At 36.5% G+C, this 21,427-nt stretch overlaps 1 protein-coding gene across 8 annotated transcripts in view; it reads left to right on the forward strand.

Moving 5' to 3' along the window:
• LOC115212914 (pleckstrin homology domain-containing family H member 2) overlaps positions 1 to 21,427 on the forward strand; it is a 1,355,391-nt gene that overhangs the window by 962,092 nt on the left and 371,872 nt on the right. For all 8 annotated transcript variants that reach the window (XM_036504153.1, XM_036504157.1, XM_036504154.1 and 5 more), the window contains 3 exons: positions 2,324 to 2,407; positions 10,902 to 11,030; positions 18,874 to 19,227. In XM_036504153.1, the coding sequence (XP_036360046.1) occupies positions 2,324 to 2,407; positions 10,902 to 11,030; positions 18,874 to 19,227 (567 nt within the window). The remainder of the gene's footprint in view (positions 1 to 2,323; positions 2,408 to 10,901; positions 11,031 to 18,873; positions 19,228 to 21,427) is intronic.

A 21,427-nucleotide genomic window follows, 5' to 3' on the forward strand; every position in this document is an offset into this window, starting at 1 on the left:
TCTATCTTATACTCTTCACGTTGGTTAATTTTCTTAAGTTACTTCTGCTGGTATCCTATGGGACACTTCATAACAAACTTCTAGGTTCTCAATGTTAGAATGGTCAAACATGATTAGACATAGTCTTTATGGTGGTGGAGTGCCATAACAAAGGGAGAGAAAGAGTCTTAACTCATCTCTTGCAACCACTAATGTATGTCAGTGTATGACTAGATCAGAGTGTCCCTCCCCCTTTCTCTGCCCATAATAATGAAGAATAAACCATTCACTTGATATATCATTATCATCATCCTCCTCATTTAACATCCGCCTTCCATGCTGGCATGGGTGGGATGGTTTGACTGGAGCAGGCCAAGCAGAAATCTACACCAAACTTCTGTAACTGTTTTGGTGGGATTTTTACAGCTGCATGCCCTTCCTAATGCCAACCATGCGGTAGAGTGGACCTAGTGCTTTTTACATGGCACAAGCACAGGCGAGGTCAGTTTTGGCAAGGTTTTTACAGCTGGCTGCCCTTCTGAACACCAAGCACTTTACTGTGTGGACTATATATATGTGTGTGTATGTGTATTAGTTTCAAATTTTGGCATAAGGCCAGCATTTTTGGGGATAGGTTAAGTCAATTGCATCCACCACAGTGCTCAACTGGTACTTATTTTATCGACCCTGAAAGGATGAAAGGTAAAGTTGACCTTGGTGCAATTTGAACTCAGAATGAAATACCACTAAGCATATTGCCAGGCATGCTAATGATCCTGCCAGCTCACCACATTAACTGATATATATATATATATATATATATATATATATATATATATATATATATATATATATATATACTAAGTAATTTAGGGTTTAGCAACGATTTGCCTCACCACAAAACCTTGCCAAAACTGACCTCGTCTGTGCTTGTGCCATGTAAAAAGCACTAGGTCTTCTCTACCGCATGGTTGGCATTAGGAAGGGCATGCAGCTGTAAAAATCCCACCAAAACAGTTACAGAAGTTTGGTGTAGATTTCTGCTTGGCCTGCTCCAGTCAAACCATCCCACCCATGTCAGCATGGAAGGTGGATGTTATATATATATATATATATTACTTATCACATCCAACCAAACTTGGATGTGCTGTCTGTAATGGTTTAAACTGTGGTGAATATCCTGAATAACTCTTAAACAACTCTTACAGAAGCCTGAGGCATTATAAACAGCACATCCAAGTTAAACTGGATGCGCTACTTAATATTTGTTACAAAAACTGCTTCTGTTGCTAATACTTAATGTGTGTGTGTGTGTGTGTATGTGTGTGTGAAAATATATATAGTCAGGCATTCATTTTCTTTACTGGTTTAACTTAGACAGGTCATCATGATCCAAGCTAGTTCATATTTAGTTTTACTGCCCTCCTGGATTGGTTTGAAGTTCCACACATCTCATTAATGTGGCATGATTTTTTGCCATTGGATGCGACAGAAGCCATATGGAGGAAATATTAAATTTGGTTGAGAATGGGACATAAGTAATTCTGTCAGTACATGACATGATGGTGAGATCCCATTCAATGCTACCAATCCAAGAGATGAAGACAGTTGGAACTCACAGGAAAAAAAGTTTTGGAAGGAGATTTGCATGCTAGTAGTTGATGGTTTTACTAATGTCTAGGGTAACAACAGCTTTTCCACTGAACTTGTCTAAAACAGAAGCCCACTGGTGTATATTTTCAATTCATGAAACACATACACATACTCACACAAATTATTTAAAACCCTTAGCTGTGAAAATTAAGATTATGTTAATACATCTTCTTATTCTGTTAATTAAGCAAAAACAATCAGGAGTCACCTTATATGATAGACATTATCATCGTCATCGTCATCATTGCCATCATCATTTAACATCCATCTTCCACGTTGGCATGGGTTGGACGGTTTGACAGGAGCTGGCATGCCAGAGGACTGCACCAACCTCCACAGTCTATTTTGGCATGGTTTTTATGGTTGAATGCCCTTCCGAATGCCAACCACTTTACAGTGTGGACTGGGTGCCTTTTACATGGTACCAGCACCAGTGAGTTCTGCTTGGTATAGTTTTTAGGGCTGGATGCCCTTCATAATGTCAGCCATCTTCTGTGATTAACTTATTTCATAATTTCTTTCTACTAAATTCAACTCAAGAGTTATGATCAGTCCAAAACTACCTAAGGAGGTGTTTTTCTCAGGTTCCACCACATGAAAATTCCAAAATGGATATAAAATCAATAAGTTGATTGTTTTTTTTTAATTTGTATTTTTTAGTTTTGTGATTTGTTCACTCTTTTATCTTCAGAAAAAACAAAGACAACATGACGCAAAATTGGTAGAGGAAAAAGCTGTCAAAATCAAGGAATGGGTTGCAAGGAAGTTGGAACAAGTAAGCTTTATTACTGTGTCATCTTTTGGTTGTATGTCTGTGTGTTGCATTCAAATCCTGAAGATCAATTTGTATATATTTGACTTTTGAACATTTACGATAATCTTTATGATATTGTTCTCAATTGCATATTGTGTTCTCATTTAAGACAAACATAATTCAAATATTAATTATATATCTTGTTATATCCTACTGATTTTTACAAACCAGGGGTGGTCACCTCTGAATAAACAAGTATTAAATTTCGTTAGATAATTAAATGAAATACTGGGACCTGTACATTAGTATAAATGATATAAGATTATTAATACTGTACCGTACAAGGTACCAATAAGTTAGTCTGGCAGCCACAGGAATCTGAAGTTCCTGATTGTAAATTAGTGTGGATCATGAGGGGGTTCTGGAGTATCAGCGTCCAGAAAGTTGTTGTACCCAGGGCTGGTGCTAGGAAGAGTGGGGCCCAATTGTCAATGGAGCCTGTACTCTACAAAAGCTGAAGATTGATGTTTTATGCTTTGTGTAATATGCCAATCCCAACCAAAAAGCATTGAAGGCTTGTGGCTCCACCATTAGCCACAATGATATACTAAAAGTTCATCTTAGCACCCTCCAATTGAATGTGGGCATGGGACCCTCTCTGTGAGTGGGGCCCATTCTAAACGAATATGTTTAAAAACGAATTGGTTTAAAACTGGCCCTTGTTGCATCTGTATTACATATTGTGTTTTACATATGTAAATAGTCATAACATAGTATTAATCGCAGAATAACATACAATCGCAGAATAACATACAATACGTAGTATTAATAAAGGATGGTGCAAAAGTCACTTTTTTTATCATACCCAATTTTTTTTCCTTTTGGGTTATCTTACAGAAAGAGTTTATGTAAACATGCCATCAAATGTAATGCTTATTTATTCATATTGCTTTGAATTACTCCTATATTATCTCATAACTTTGAGATTTCAACGATGTAATTGATATTTTTTAGAATGACATTGTAGGGTAGGTTTGCAAGGCCTGATATAGTCTCTATGAATTCGAAACAGGTAGAATATTTGGGCCTAATATAGGCAGTTTGACTTTTAAAGAGTTAAACATTCCAGGAGCTAAAGAGTAATATTAGAGAGCTGGCACCAGTTACATTACAAACTGTTGTGAAATACTGCCTTGACAGGGTTCACACAGAAAAGAATTTATGGGACATTATATTTCACAATTAATTGTAAGTAATTTCCAAAATCCAGTATATATTCTTTTATTCTTTTGCTTGTTTCATTCATTTGAATGTGGCCATGCTGGAGTACTGCTTTAAAGGGTTTATCGTCGAAGAAATCAATCATAGGACTTACTCTTTATCAGCCTAGTACTTATTCTATTGGTCTCTTTTGTTCAACCCCTAAGTTATGGGAACATATACACATCAGCATCACTTGTCAAGGGATGGCAGGGGGACAAACACACATAAATATATATATATTGGTGCCTTGTTGTACCATTTATATACTTTTATCTATATATATATATATATACGATAGGCTTCTTTCAGTTTCCAAATCCACTCATGAGGCTTTCGTCAGGCTGAGGCTATTGTAGAAGACACTTGCCCAAGATGCCATGCAGTGGGACTGAACTCAGAACTATGTGGTTGGGGAGCAAGTGATTTTTGCATCACCCTGCATAATCTGCTTTACACTATTATATATACTTATGCACTTGATATACTCACTATACACTCCGAATTATTGAATAACATCCATTATATTCTGAAGCATGAAACACCATAGCATGATTATAGCATAACATTCTCTTAGGTTATGGATTTCCTCAATGTTGACTCAAATTTCACAGCTCCTTTTTATTTCATTCATAACATCTGTTTATATTTACCAAACTGAGGAGATTCATTTGGACATTCTTTATTTATCTCCATTTTATAATCAGAATTTCGGATAAATATACATGAATGGTTGCTGTCACATACTTTGCATTGGATTTTTATTGCCTGGTGACATTACTAAATGTATGTTGTCAAGCTGACCAGCAAGCTTCTATGAAGTTGTACAATGAATAATCAGATATTTCTCAAATAATGCTTTACTCTTTTAAATAAGGAAGAACATCTACAAGATTCCACAAAATACATTTTCTGGGGGGAAAAAAACCCCAAACAAAACAGAAAACCTGACTGTCAACACCTGAAAGAATAAAAGAATACACACACACACATACACACACACACACACACACACACACACACTCACACACACATACAAACACACACACACACACACGCATGCACACACAAGGATCGTTTGTAGAAATACATAAATCCAGAGGAGAAGCACATTGGGTATCTTGTTTATTTTTATATCCAAGACTATATTGTCCAATGTGCAATTACATTTTCCAAGATGGTATGATGGACCAGATTGGAAGAAAACTTGGCTGCTATTTCTAGTAATTAAAATGAGGTTACCCTGGGTTTCTTGCTCATAAGGGGTTTAGACCCTAAACACTGCTGGCTTGAAACCTCTTTATATATATATGTGTGTGTGTGTGCGTGCATATATTTGCATATATATATATATATATATATATATGCACTCCCACATATAAATTTTCATGCTCTTACTTAGTGCAATTTAAATTGTATGACATATAACCAATATTGAGAATCCTATATGTGTCATACTTCAAAAGATAAAACTTCAAGAACTTGTATTATGGTTCAAGTTTCCTTTCACTGATTTCTTTAGTTGAGAAGATCACAGAGTACGTACAGAAAATATAGAAAAAACAAAACAGGAGAGCCCATTCCTTTACTATATATGTAAAAAATATGTATACATTTTTATATGTCTATGCCTGTATATGCATATATTCTCTCTCTCTCACACACACACAGACACACACATGTATGTGGACATATGTAGACACACACACACACACACACATACATTCAAACAAAAGTAATGCTATACTGAACATCTTGTAGATGTATCTTCAATGTTATCTTCATGATGTATAACTTGATTCCATATTTAAACATAAGTCCTCTCATTTAAAAGGGGGTTCAAAGAAAATTGCATATTGCAACATTATGTCTTCCTCGATGTTGTTATTTGTATAAGTGAGCTAGAGATCAAAACGGGCACACTGGCTCAAGAAACCAAATTCTCTTCTAGAGTGCTTACTCTGGTTATAGTTGGTTAGTCCACATCACTTTGTAAGGAGCATAACAGTTTCTCTGTTATATATATTTCTCCCTGGACAAAATACCAGTCCATCACTGGATTATGCATTTTTACCAGCTGAGTGGACTGGAGCAAAATGAAATGAAGTGTTTTGCTCAAAAACATACCGCATCACCTGGACCAGGAATCGAACCATAATCTTATGATCATGATTCCAACTTTGTAATCACTAAGCCATGTACCTTTACAAGTATTTACCATAATCACCATGATCACCGTGATCGACCAGGCTATCAGATGTTGCTACACATCGCTGGTCACAATGTGCTTCACATTGTTTTAGCCTTCAAATGACGCCACCCCACTGGCTAAGTGAGCAGGCCAACAGAAGAAAGAGTGAGAGAAAGTTGTAGCGAAAGAGTACAGTAGGGATCGCCACCATCCCCTGCCAGAGCCTCGTGGAACATTAGGTGTTTTCGCTCAATAAACACTCACAATGCCCAGTCTGGGAATCGAAACCACGATCCTATGACCGCGAATCCGCTGCCCTAACCACTGGGCCATTGTGCCTCCACATTTACCATAATATCAACCAAAATAACAATATTACTAAGTCTTTTGAAGCACATTTCGGGATTAATTATGAAATGGATTATCAGAGAAACTGAAACTAAATTATTTGAAAGTAACTCAAGTAATTGTTTTGTAAAATTTGGTCCATATCCTTTTCTTGTACAGCACCAGACAAAATATCTAGCAATCTTGGAACCAGAAGTGACACATATTTCCAGATGTTTCAGTTTCTAGTCTTTAACAGATTCAGAATAATACTTTACTAAAGTATGGTCTATTTGTTATTTAGTAATCCACTTAAAATTCTTAAGATATATCATACTGTGCCATGGGTACAGTTATAATGTTTATAGGATGAAAAGTAAAGAACATGATTTTATTTAACTCATATACTTACAAGTTAATACATTTCTTAATCTGAATATCTTTAATTTTTATCAGTCAACATATTAAAAAAAAATATTTTTAACACACTGTATGCAGATTAATTAACTTCAAAAATAGGGTTTATTTACTCAAGACAGGGTACAGTAATATTGCATAGCATTGCACAATCTCCCTGGATTTCTGAAAGCTGGATAACAGGTCCAATACTGCATAAGGTTTCCATTTTATTGAGCAGCATAAACTGCATATATCTTCAACAGAATATGAAGGAAAGAAATGATTTAATTGCATTTTTTCTTTGAACCCTGGACAGAATTATGCTCTGCCTTCTTAATATTTTGCTTTCTGTTTTCATTTCAAATATGTTGGCTCAAATTTGTATCTCTTTGAACTGAAATTGCACTTAGAATATGGAAAGTATGTCAAAAGGAACAGATAAGGTTGAAATAGCCTTTTGATAACAAGGCCTTTCAGAAGTTCACTGACCTTAATCACCTCTGAATATCTGATCTAAGATGTCATCATAATCTTGCTGATTGGATATTGGAAGTTTAAACATAAAAATGTTCTTAATGTTAGTTCACACATCCTATTTCGGTTCTCTGATGTTAGGTTCATAATTTTGGTTTGAAAGTGATGTCTTAAAAGTTGTCTCAGAGGATTTTTTTCAACTTCTTTTACCATTCTGTTTCTACATTTCCATATCCTTATTTCATTTTGCATTTCAGATAGAATAATATTTTTAAAAATATAAATATAAATATAAATATACATTTTTCATTTCAAATAAAATACTTTTAAAAATAAAAATAAAAACAACATAAATTCTTAAATTTCTTTCTCCAAATGATTTCAAATTTTAAAGTAACAAATATTTTTTTCAGTTTTTAATTTTTGTTAATTTTTCAAATATAGAAGGAAAAAGAAAGAAAATGATAATGAAATAACTGGCCTAATGATACCACTTTTCGACTAGTGGCATTATCTTTATACGAGATGTGCCACTTGTATGCAGGTGGTACTAACTCTGTATCTTTTAACTTTTACTTGTTTCAGTCATAAGACTATGGCCATGCTGGGGCACTGCCTTGAAGGGTTTTAGTCAAACAAATCAACTCTGGGCCTTCTCATTTTTAAGCCTGGTACTTAATCTGTCGATCTTTTTTTGCTGAATTGCTAAATTATGGGTATGTAAACACACCAACACTAGTTGTCAAGTGGTGCGAGTGGTGGACAAACACTGACACAAAGACACACATACATAGATATAATATGCATACAATACACACACACACACACACACACACACACACACACACATACATAAACAATCTTCTTTCAGTTTCAGTTTACCAAATCCACTTATAAGGCTCTGGTCAACCCAAGGCTATAATAGAAGACACTTGTGCAAGATTCCATGCAGTGAGACTTATCCTGGAACCATATAGTTGGGAAGCAAGCTTGTTACCACACAGCTATGCCTGCACCTATATGTATACGAAGCATCAACTCTATATTGTTCTGAAGCTACGCCTGGCTCATTAGGGCCGGTTTCCCAGTTTCCTTGGCGTATAGGTTCCTCACCTTGACAGGATGCTGGTCCATCGCAGCTGAGCTGCAAGATGCAGGAGAAAAGAGTGTGTGTGTGTTTGTGTCTATGTTTGTCCACCACTAACACTTATTAACTGATGTTGGTGTGCTTATGTCTCTATAACCTAGAGGTTCAGCAATAAGTGACTGATAAAATAAGTACCAGTTTTAACAAAAGTTAAGTACTGGGGTCAATTCATTTGACCAAAAATTTCTACATGGTGGTGCTCCAGCATGGCCACAGTCAAATGACTGAAACAAGAGATAAAAAACAAAAAAAAACAGGGAAGTATTGAAAATGAATTTTAGCAAGGCGCAGGAGTGGCTGTGTGGTAAGTAGCTTGCTTACCAACTACATGGTCCTGGGTTCAGTCCCACTGTGTCGCACTTTGGGCAAGTGTCTTCTACTATAGCCTCGGGCCGACCAAAGCCATGTGAGTGGATTTGATAGACAGAAACTGAAAGAAGCCAATCATATATATGTATATATATATGTGTGTGTGTTTGTGTGTCTGTGTTTGTTTCCCCGACAATACTTGACAACTGATGCTGGTATGTTTACGTCCCCGTAACTTAGGGCTTCGGCAAGAGAGACCGATAGAATAAGTGCTAGGCTTATAAAGAATAAGTCCTGGGGTCGATTTGCTTGACTAAAAGGGGATGCTCCAGCATGGCCGCAATCAAATGACTGAAACAAGTAAAACAAAAAGAATTGAGTGAGAAATTGGTGCTAGATTGTAGTAGCCAGCGGGAAGAACAGTAGCAGAACAAGATGAAACAATGTTTACTTCCTCAACGGACATTTGACAAATTACAGCAATCTACATAGAAAGCTCAAGATTAAAGATTGCCAAAGGCAAGCTAAAATAATAAGAGAAACATAACAGAAATATTGCAGCTCAAATTTCTAATCTTTTGATCATCATCATCAGCGTCATTTAATCTCTGTTTTCCATACTGGCATGGGTTGGATTGTTTGACTGAAAAACTGGTAAGCTGGGGAGCTGCACCAAGATGCAATCTGATTTGGCATGGTTTCTACAGCTGGATGCCCTTCCTAACACCAACCACTCCGGAACCGTGTGGAGCTTAAGTGTTTTGCTCATAAACACACACATCGTCCGGTGTGAGATTCGAACCCGTGATCCCTTGACCGCGAGTCCGCTGCTCTAACCACTAGGCCATGTGCCTCCACTGATATATTATGTGCCAGTTACATAACACCAGCATCAACCATGACTTTGATCTCACTTGGCTTAACAGGTCTTCTCAAGCATGATATATCACCAAGGGTCTCAGTCACTTGTCACTGCCTCTGTCAGTCCCAACGTTCAAAGAGTGCTTTTTACATGCCACCAGCACAAGTGCCAGCAATGGGACACTGGCATCGGCCATGACTCTGACTATGGCTTCACTTGGTTTGATGGTCTTCTCAAGCACAGCATATTGCTCAACATTTACAGGGTGCTTATTATGTGCTACTAATACAGGTGCCAGTTACACAACACTGGTATTGGCCATGACTGTGGTTTCACTTGGCTTGACAGGTCTTCTCAAGCACAGCATATTGCCAAAGGTCTTTTCCTTGTTTACAAATTTTATTAACTGAGGCAAAGTTTATTTTCAAGCCAGCAAGAAACCCATTGGAACTGTTATCCTTTTACCATTCAGATTGCTCTGTCAAATGTAATGCCTATTTATTCAGGTTGTTTTGAATTAACGATGTATTATCTTCATAGCTTTGAGATGTTGATGATGAGATTGCTTATTTTTAAAATAGCCTTTTATGGTAGGTACAGGGGGCCAGATCTGGCCAGTTTGAACATAAAACAGGTTAAGTATTTGAGCTGGATATGGCTGGTTTAAATGCTAAAGGGTTATCGTATGAATCTAACTGGTTTGATATTCAACCCTGTCACGCCATATTCCTGCTATAATGGGAATAGGTTAAACATCATCTCTACGAGATTTCTTGTAAAGCAGTAATAAAGGGGCTAAACAGTGGGGGGTGTAATTCCCATATGGGACTGTCACGTTAAGTTGACAGTATACAACCACTCTATCGCTCCACCACCGCTCATGTCTCTTTGAGACATTTAGAAATTTAATATTTCTGATTACGGTGATCAGTGAATAGATTTCACTGTAAATATATATGTTTGTGAAGGCTGGACAGGCTCCTCAATCAGCAGATCTCACTATCCTGGGCTGATGACGGGTTAAGACCCAGAAACATGCATGCCCTCAGGTGTGAATCTTGGCTGGTGGGGGTGCTTACCTCCCATTCACAAACATAAGGACACAGGGAAAAAAAAATGTGTCAAAGCCGACAGGAAGCGTTCAATGCTTCCTAGGGCTAAACAGCGGTGGTGTAATTCCCATACGGGACTGTCACTGTAAGTTAACAATATACAACCACTCTATCACTCCACCACCGCTCATGTCTTTTTGAGGCATTTAGAAATTTAATATTTCTGAGTAATAAATGATACATACAGAAAAAGAAGATGCAGCCAATTCTGTCCATTAGTTTGTCTGTAACCATTTCTCTTGAGTTGTAGATGTAACTGTTTATTTCTTTTCTTTGCTTGGATTCCCATGTGGAGAGTAAAGTTAGATACAGGGGCCCAGGTCTGAGAGGATTAAACAGTTTGTGGTGATCACTACTAAAATAGTAAATTTTAATTTATATCACATATATGTATCTACTGCTAACATATAATCTCACTTTATTTTTTTTTACAGCTCGAAGAAGAAAAACACTCGCTGATTCTTGAAAATAGTTTATTACGAGAACAACTACATGTTTTCAGGGACCGGTACAACTGCCTGCAATCATTTCAAGGTCATTCATTATATCGAGACAGCTTGCAGGTATTTTATAACTCAGTTTTATATCACAGCTAGCAGTATTGCCCGGCGTTGCTTGGGTTTGTAAGGGAAATAACTATAAAGCATTTTTAGAGAGTTATAGCCAAAAAATAGCAAAAAAAGGGGAAAAAATTATGGTAAATTTTTTTTTTTAGTTAAAAAGGTCGAGTTGTGTCCCCTAGACAGTCTGTGGTTTGTGTTTCTGATTCTCGACCCCATGTCGAATTTATCGATTTTTTTCAGAACTGGGGGAACTTTTCAAAATTTTTGCTGCGTTAGTTTTGAATTATGACATTGGGCTATGTGTGTGTCAAGTTTCATCAGAATCGGTTGAAAGCCGTGGTCAGGGTGAGGGTACAACCTAACAGACACACAGAAACACACACAGACAAACTGCCGTTTATATAGAGAGATTAGTGTCATTTGTCAGGAGTTTTCCAAGTCACCAATTAATTACTGATTGACTGTTCTGACGTTGAGAGTGACAAGGAAGTGTCGAGAAAGCCCCTCGAAGGAGAGGGGCTTTCTCCGTCCAGGTTGCGGATCCGTGGAATAAGCTGCCGGACGAGATAATGAAGATGCCGACGATTGCTTGGTTCAAAGTCTCTCCTGACCAGAAATGGCCTGAACTCTTTCTATGACCACCCTCCCCGTACATAACTCCCTGTCCCCCTACATGGCCTTGCTTTTGCTTTTTGAGCCAATAAAAATTGAATTGAATTGTCAGTAAACAAGTACAAAACGAATATGGCAAGGGACTTCTTTTGAAAAATCTCTCATTGATGTTAGCATCCTTTGCTGATATATTTTGTTTATTCCTTCTTGAGCCATGCCTGGCTCATTAGGGCCGGTTCCCCGGTTTCCTTGGTGTATAGGTTCCCCACCTGGACGGGATGCTGGTCCATCGTAGTTGAGCTGCAAGATTCAGGAGGAAAGAATGAGAGAAAGTTCTGGCGAAAGAGTCAGCAGAAGTTTGCCATTACCTTCTGCCGAAACCGTGTGGAGCTTAGGTGTTTCGCTCATAAACACACACATCGCCCGGTGTGAGATTCGAACCCGTGATCCCTTGACTGCGAGTCCGCTGCTCTAACCACTAGGCCATATGCCTCCACTGATATATTTTGGAGAATGATATCTACATGTTTGTGTGTAGCTACGTATTTTACATATTTATTTATCTTTTTTTATCCCCACTTAAACATAGACATTATGTTAGAAAAGATTATACAGTGGTAAATACCATGAGAGAACTGGATATAAGCAAGAGTGTATTTTTCACCAAATGCCAATATGAAAGTTTCTCTCATGGTATCTGCCACAGTATAGTTTGTTCTAATAGAACAACCACTTTTTTTAAGTGGGTATAATTATTACATCATGATATTAATAGAGCTTCTGCCTCTTTAATGTGGCAAGCTTGGCAGAATCATTAGCATGCTGGGCAAAATGCTTAGTGATATATTGCCTGTTGCTATGTTGAGTTCAAATTCCACAAGGTTGACTTTACCTTTCATCCTTTTGAGGTCAATAAATTTAGTACCAGTGATACACTGAGGTCAATGTGACTGACTAGTCCCATCCTGCAATTTCAGGACTTGTGCCTATAGAAGAAAGTATATTAATACTGCCCCTGTTGCTAATATATATTATTTCTCTTTCTCTTATCTTCCATTTGTCAAACAAAATGTGCCCTGTGTGTGTGTCCCCTGTCCAAATATCTTTATATATGAAAGTGAAGTTGTGTGTCTGTCTCCTACGATTTAGATTCCTAACTACTCCCACATTTTGCGGTGCAGTTTAACCAAAACCGGGTATCTTATAGTAGTGATTCATATCGAGCCCTTCTGGGTATTAGCGCGCGTCTACGATGAGTCTACGATTTAAAAAAGAATTTACCATCATTTTTTCCCATTTTTAATGCATTTTTTGCTATTATATAAGGGAAGTAACTCTCTAAAAATGTATTATTAAATCTCAGAACGTAAAAAGCTACAGTAACACTCCCCTTTGTGGTTAGCCATATTGAGATGGCTGTTATACTTTACATCTCTAAAAATGCTTATATAGTTATTTCCCTTACAAACCCGAGCAACGCCAGGTGATACTGCTAGTGTTTATATAAATATTTTACCCCCCCCCCACACACACACACTTCCATAGAATTTCTGTCCACTAAATTCTACTCTTAAAGTAATGATCAATGCTATAATAGAAGCCATTTGCTGAGTGTGTCACACAGTACATATTGAACTCAGAACCATGTGGTTGTGAAACAAACTTCTTAATCACCCAACCATGCCTGGACCTGTTTCTGCTAATGATTGTCATATGAGAAGTAGCACCTCACACACACGTATACACACACACACACACGTACACACACACACACACACACACACACACACACAGAGTAAGAAAAGTAATTTTATTTTATAAGAAAAGATATATTTTTATTTTTATCAAGAAATTGAAAGTCACTATGGAAACCAACCTTGTTTAGCCAGGACATTATCTTTCGAATAGTTAAACAGAGTTTTAAAAGATCGCAACTCCTTAGACATCATTATCATCTAACAGACTTTGTATTAAAAATCAAAGATGCTGATCTAGAAAGATAAATTGACCTCTCTATCCTGTCTTAATTTAGACAACAAGATGTAATAACGAAGTGTTTTGGTAAAATAAGTTGCAGAGGAAAGCCTCTACATGGTCATTCGATTTGTTAGAAATAGCAGCCAAATTTTCTTCTGATCTGGTCCATCATACCACCTTGGAAAATGTAATTGCACATTGGACAATATAGTCTTGGACATAAAAATAAATAAGATACCCAATATTGGAACAGCTTTGATCATTGGCTTGCTAAACAACAGTAATAAACTTGGCACATACGTAGGAGTGGCTGTGTGGTAAGTAGCTTGCTTAAAGACTACATGGTTTCGGGTTCAGTCCTACTGCATGGCACCTTGGGCAAGTCTCTTCTACTATAGCCTTGGGCCAACCAAAGCCTTCTGAGTGGATTTGGTAGACAGAAACTGAAAGAAGCCCGTCGTATATATGAATATATGTATGTGTGTGTATGTGTTTGTGTGTTTGTGTTTGTCCCCCCGACATCGCTTGACAACCGATGTTGGTGTGTTTACATCCCTGTAACTTAGCGGTTCAGCAAAATAGACCAATAGAATAAGTACTAGGCTTACAAAGAATAAGTGCTGGGGCCGATTTGCTTGACTAAAGGCGATGCTCCAGCATGGCTACAGTCAAATGACTGAAACAAGTAAAAGAGTAATAAACTTGATACATGCTTTGTCTCTCACTTTACAACTTTACACTCAATAGGATGTTCCTCACTGTATAGTGCTTAGGCAAGTTTTTGTTTCTGTGTGCTGTTTATTCTGTGGTGTGTTTAGGTGGATAAACCTAAAACTATCCAACCTTTCTTTTTGTGACATCAGCATCTCCATTATTGTTATGTTCACTTTTCCATTCTCACATGCCTCATATGAAATTTGTTGAAGTTGATTTTTCTATTGTCAGATGCTCTTTCTATCACCAACCATGACTTGCTTCCATGTAGTATAATATTTTCCTACAATCACAGATGTTTTCACAGATGATTATAAATGAAAGACATTAGTTGCATGATGGTGCCACTTGTTTACATCTATCGGGTGACGTCAAAGCAAGAAAACTGTAAACACACACCACACACACACACACACACACAAAGTTATGCTAGAAGATAATAATTGCCAAAGGTGCCATTCAGTGGGACTGAACCTGAAACCATATGGTGGGGAGACAAACTTCTTATCACACCAGCCACTATCTTTATCCAAGTGAAAACCACTTCTTAATTTTATTGCTCTTATATTTTGTTAAACTCTTCTTATCTCTAGCCAGACTCCTCTCCACAGAAACAGGAAGATATAGTAATAATACTTAGCGATATTATCACTATATTTTGCATCAAAATTTAATTAGATGAAATTAAATAGTTTAAGTTTTTAATTTTTCTTCGACTAAAACCCTTTCAGGCAGTGATCCAGCATGGCTGTGGTCAAATGACTGAAAGAATAAAAGAATACACACACACACACACACACACACACACACACACACACACACACACACACACACACAAGGATCGTTTGTAGAAATGAATAAATCTGGAAGAGAAGCACATTGGGTATCTTGTTTATTTTTATATCCAAGACTATATTGTCCAATGTACAATTACATTTTCCAAGATGGTATGATGGACCAGATTGGAAGAAAACTTGGCTTCTATTTCTAACAAATCAAATGAGGTTACCCTGGGTTTCTTGCTCATAAGGGGTTTAGCATTATGGCGTATCTTCAGACCCCAAACACTGCTGGCCTGAAACCTCTTTATATATATATATGTATACATATATATATATATATATATATATATATATATATATATATATATATATAACTTATAATTTTCTGTGTATATATATATATAGATACAATACCAATATTCCTCTAAACTTTTTTAAAATTCTTTCTGTAAACTGTTTTTAACATCTTATTATTATTATTATTATCAAAGAATGTATATATATATATTGTAATCTTTTGTGCCCAATATTTTAATGAACTTGTTAAATTTTTTTATATTTTCTCAAGATTTTCCCTTGTAAACTGTTTTTAACATGTTCTTATTATTATCAAAGAATGTATATATGTATTGTAATATTTTGTGACAACCAGTACTTAACACAACAAAGCTTTTACAAAGCTTTACATTTTACTTTTGACAATCTTTTTCTAAAAAAGTGAAACCAGTCAAGTGAATGAACATTTTTAAAATTGCTTTTTCAAACCTTCTTTCGTATATATATGTATATATATATATATATGTATGTGGGGGGAGGGGCATATATTTGCATGAATGGTATGAAGAACTTAAAGACACTTCAACCCTTTAGTTAAAATATTTCTGTTGAATGACGCTGTTTTTGTTTCTATTAATTTTGAAAATAACAAAGAATTTAGTAAAACAACACTTTAATCTGGTGTTTGGAACTCAAAGAAGGTTTTAGATTAGATCACTTTAAAACAGTAAATTCGTATCATTGAACCAAGGTCATATTCACGTAGATTGGTATCAAAGAAGTTAAAATATATGCAGGAGATTTTACAATTTTAATACAGCAAAAAAGGAATTTTTAATCTAAATTTAAAAAATCGGACGTCTTAAATAATTATCCATCTAGATTAAACATTTGAAGATCATGTCTTTCGACTATATTGGAGCTGAAGCTTGGAATACTGACATTGGAATTTTAATCAATCATCTACCAGATGTTGATGATATAAATATTGGTGACAGACAAACAAAAAGTATCATGAAATTACTCAATATCATTGTATAGATTTGCTGTGTCTATTAAATTTACCATATCTTTTTGGATTCTGTGTGTTTATTTAACTTAGCATATCATTGTGGGCTGACTATGTTTCCGTACCTTACAGTCTTTAACCCTTTAGTTATATCTGGCCCAGATATTCTACCTACTTTAGTGCAATGTTATTACCTGTTCAAATATGCCGATGGCACATTCTGACTTGTAAACAAGCAATTCACTGCGTTTTGACATGGAGGAACTTTCTTTCTGTAGACAAATGGTGTAAATGCATCCAAATCAGCTCACAGCGCCACCAATCAGTTCCTGTGACTGAAGAGGAGATAACCACTCTGAATGCTTACATCTCACAGTCTGGATAGATGCCACTGCCAGCTGATTTAGGTGTATTTACACCATTTGTATCTACAGAAAGAAATTTCCTCTTTGACGAAACACAGTGAATGGCTTGTTTACAAGTCTGAATGTGCCACTGGCATATTTGAATTGAAAATAACATTGCATTTATATACATCACTGCTTAGCATTCCCATCCAACAATCTACCTGTTTTATATCCAAGCAGCCAGATCCAGCATCTCACACCTACCCTACAATGTTGTTCCAAAAAGAAAAAATAATAATAATAATGACATCATTGGAATCTCAAAGCTACAAGATAATGCGTGATAATTCAAAACAATGTGAATAAATAAGCATTACATTTGGCAGAGTAATCTGAATGCTAAAGGGTTAATGCACTCAAGGCAATTTAAAGAATTTCTCATAAGTTGCAGTGCATAATAATGATTGTTGTGAATGTAAAACTTCTGGGAGCACAAACTCCCTATTGTGAAACTGGTAAATTTCTGCTATGTAAGGCCAATTTAATGGAATTCCATATTACTCCATTATACCTTTCATATTGAACATTTCCACGAGGACTGTATACAGGAGAATGAGTAATCCTATACTCCTATCATACAGAAATTGTTTATGTTCTTTAGATGCAAAACATTTAGCTTTATCACTATGAATAACAGCAGGAAATCCGAAAAGATTAAACAAAACCTTCAAATTACTAATAACGGTATGAGCACTAGTATCAGTACATGGAAAAATAAATGAAAAACGTGAATACTCATCCACAACAGTCAAAAAAATAATGGCTCTTTGACACTGAAGGTAGGGGTCCTTTAAAATCAACACTCAATCTTTCAAAAGCTTGAGTAGATTCAATTACTGACAAAACAGAGGTTTTAGTAAAGCGAGGCTTCACCTCACAACATATTACACCATCTACAGAGTATAGTAAATTCTTAACTTTAATATAATGAAACAATCATGTGATCCCAAGATGACACAGCGCTGCACGAACATGGTACAGTTCATTATCAGTTATAGCTGTGCAATAGGTACTTGATAAAGCATCAGATACAACATTAAACTTACCTTGGTGGTAAATGATATCAAATTTATAGTAGGCTAGTTCGATTCGCCAATGCATTATATTTTCGTTTTTAGGTTTACTGCACTTTTGACAATTAAACATAAAAGCCACACTGTTTTGATCACTTATTAGTGTGAAGTTACGTCCAAGAAATTGAGACCATTTTCTCACAGATTCTACAATCACTATTGCCTCTTTTTCAATACAAGAATAACGATGTTCAATGAATATCAACACCGCAACTCCTCAAAATAAAAAACCCCTGAAATTTTGGGGATCTGCCCTTCTTCATTTATAAGTAAACTAAGGCACAGGAGTGGCTGTGTGATAAGTAGCTTGCTTACCAACCACATGGTTCCGGGTTCAGTCCCACTGCGTGGCACCTTGGGCAAGTGTCTTCTACTATAACCTCGGGCCAACAAAAGCCTTGTGAGTGGATTTGGTAGACAGAAACTGAAAGAAGCACGTCGTATATATGTATATATATATATGTGTGTATATGTTTGTGTGTCTGTGTTTGTCCCCCCAACATCGCTTGACAACTGATGGTGGTGTGTTTACGTCCCCGTAACTTAGTGCTTCGGCAAGAGAGACCGATAGAATAAGACCTGGGGTTGATTTGCTTGATTAAAGGCAGTGCTCCTGCATGGTTGCAGTCAAATGACTGAAACAAATTAAAGAATAAAAGAATAAGTAGAATTTGTTATGTTTACGATTTTTTTGTAAGATTCTTCATGTGAAAACGTGTATTGAAACAGATATTGTTATACTTGGGGACAGTTTTTTTTCCTTAGGTGTGGTGGAGGGATGCTAGTTATGTTTTTTATTGGCAAGAAAAATATGACTGTCCACAAGCATAACAATATAAATAGGATTTTTGTTATTCACATAAATCTTCATTTTTTTGCCTTCATGTTGGAAATGATTAAGTTTTAAATGAATTTTAAATCTTCACAGCACTCACTACCCCCGTTTAAAAAAACATTGGTCTAAATCATCTTCTGTTTTTTTCTTTGCCTTAGGATGAATCACGGCCTATGTCATTTACTGCCACTACTCCACCACCAATCAATGTGAAACGCAGGTCATCATCTCCAAATCTTGATGCTCTCAGTGACCCAAGCCACAACGTGATCTCAGAAAGCAGCAGTAGCCCAGAAGGGGAGCTAACTTCCCAAATATCAGAGGGTGACAGTGAAAACAGCATCGGTGAAATTGACCCAAGTGTCGGAGGTTATCAAGAGGTTGATCAGAACCACGAAAGTATCTATGAACCAAAGCGTGTCTTCTTGCCCCAAATTAAAATTGAAAGAAAATTTTTCACCGAACTTCAACAACTTGAATCATTAATAAATTCTGGTGGTACAAACGAACAGGTGAGTTAGAATTATTGCAGGAAAATGGTCTAACATTCCTACTTTTTCTTCATTGTTAAACTTTGCATGATAATCACCATCATGTTGATCCTTACAAAATCAAATTTTCTCAAATAGTCCACTACCGAAATGCTGACCAGATTTGAACTTCCTTCTTTAGATCAGAACTATTGTACCCAATGGATTTATTATTATATTATTGAGTGAGAGAGCAGTGCATGCCATCAAAGTGACACTGGGGTAAAATATACGAAGCCCAGTATACCCATCATAACTACCCGTCTGATAAGGGTACACTAGGCACATGCATCGCAACCATATGTTCGTGACATGGCATTCTCATATCAAGATAAACAGCACATGACCTTGCAGGTGGGGCCCAGTTAGAATTTTTTTCTGCTTGAGTAACCCATCCCACTCAAAAGGTCCCTGAATAAGGGTTGTTTAAGGATGATGAACGAAACACCCCTGTTTCCAGAGGTGAATTATACAAACCCTAAAGAATTACTCTTAACACATGGCTGTGATGCTCCCACACCACTCCTGTATGTGATCAGAAATGCACATATCAACCACTAAGGGACATGCTCAAACTGGTTAAGGTCAAGCAAATGACAAGCAAATCTCTGATTGAACAGATTCAAATTCTATGTGGGTTGACTTTGCCTTTCGTCCTTTTGGGGTCGATGAAACAAGCACCAACTGAGCTCTGAAGTCAATGTTATCGACTCCCCACAAAATTTCTGGCATTGTGCCTATCACAGAAAGGATTATTATTATTATTATTATTATTATTATTATTATTATTATTATTATTGAGTGAGAGAGCAGTGGATGCCATCAAAGTGACACTGGGGTAAAATATACGAAGCCCAGTATACCCATCATGACTACCCGTCTGATAAGGGTACTCCAGGCACATGCATCACAACCTTATGTGTGCGACATGGTGATCTCATATCAAGATAAACAGCACATGACCTTGCAGGTAGGGCTCAGTTAGAATTTTCTTCTGGTTGAGTAACCCATCCCGCTCAAAAGGTCCCAGAATAAGGGTTATTTAAGGATGTTGAACGAAACACCCATGTTTCCAGAGGTGAATTATTCAAACCCTAAATAATCCCTCTCAACACATGGCTATGATGATCCCCCACTACTTCTGCTCATGATCAGAGATGCACATATCGTCAGCCACTAAGGGACATGCTCAACTGCTTATGGTCAAACAACTGACAAGCAAATCTGTGGTATTGAGCAGAATATTTGCTGTAGCCCATCTTTTATACCAAGACAAAACAACGTACATGATAACACTTCCAGTCAGTTAAGATCAGAAGCCATGACAGCCACTGCCTGGTACTGCATCAGAGCATTTATTATTATTATTATTATTATCATTATTATTATTATTATTATTATTATTATTATTATTATTATTATTATTATTATAATTATATTTGTGCCAAGAATGGCCCATGTGAATGGGCCTACTCTAAGTGTGCACCTGTAGGCTGGATGGAATGAAGAGGAGAGGGGGTGCCTTTGGTGTAAGGGGGTCCAAAGTGTGTGAGATTTTTCTGGTCACCTCTCGGTGGAACTCCCCTCAATTGGAAAGTATATTGTTGGTTTAATCTCCTTGTTAATTGTTGTGTTACTTTGCTGTTTACATGTTTAACCCAACTGTCCCTCGTCTGTGTATCATCCTTTATGTTTTGGGTTCGGCACTGATGGCCCATAAATAATAAATGTTATCATCATCATCATCATCATCATCATCATCATCATTATTATTGTTATCAACATTATTATTATTGTGGTGGTGATATTATGAACATGAGTTTTATTTTCAGTTTTCTTATGTAATAAATCTAAAATGCATAAAAAGGATATATGTGTGTTGATCTACTATTTCTCTTCCTCTCTCAGACATACAGTCTTCTTTTTATATCTCTTGCAAAACACAAACACACACTCTCTCTCATTCTCTTGTTTGCTCTTTTTTTCTTGCTCTCTCTCAGAATCTTTATCACGTTTTTACAAAATATTTTTATTAGCTATTTCAGGTAGTAATTTTCAGCTTTGACTCGATATCACTTCAACTTTGATGTGACAGTAATCTTTATAGTATTGCTATTGCCCATAGATGTAATCTACAAGATTGTATGTTACATACTGTAATTTACTGATGTCTGATTTAGTT

Source organism: Octopus sinensis, linkage group LG6, assembly GCF_006345805.1.
Source record: "Octopus sinensis linkage group LG6, ASM634580v1, whole genome shotgun sequence".
NCBI classification, from domain to species: domain Eukaryota; kingdom Metazoa; phylum Mollusca; class Cephalopoda; order Octopoda; family Octopodidae; genus Octopus; species Octopus sinensis.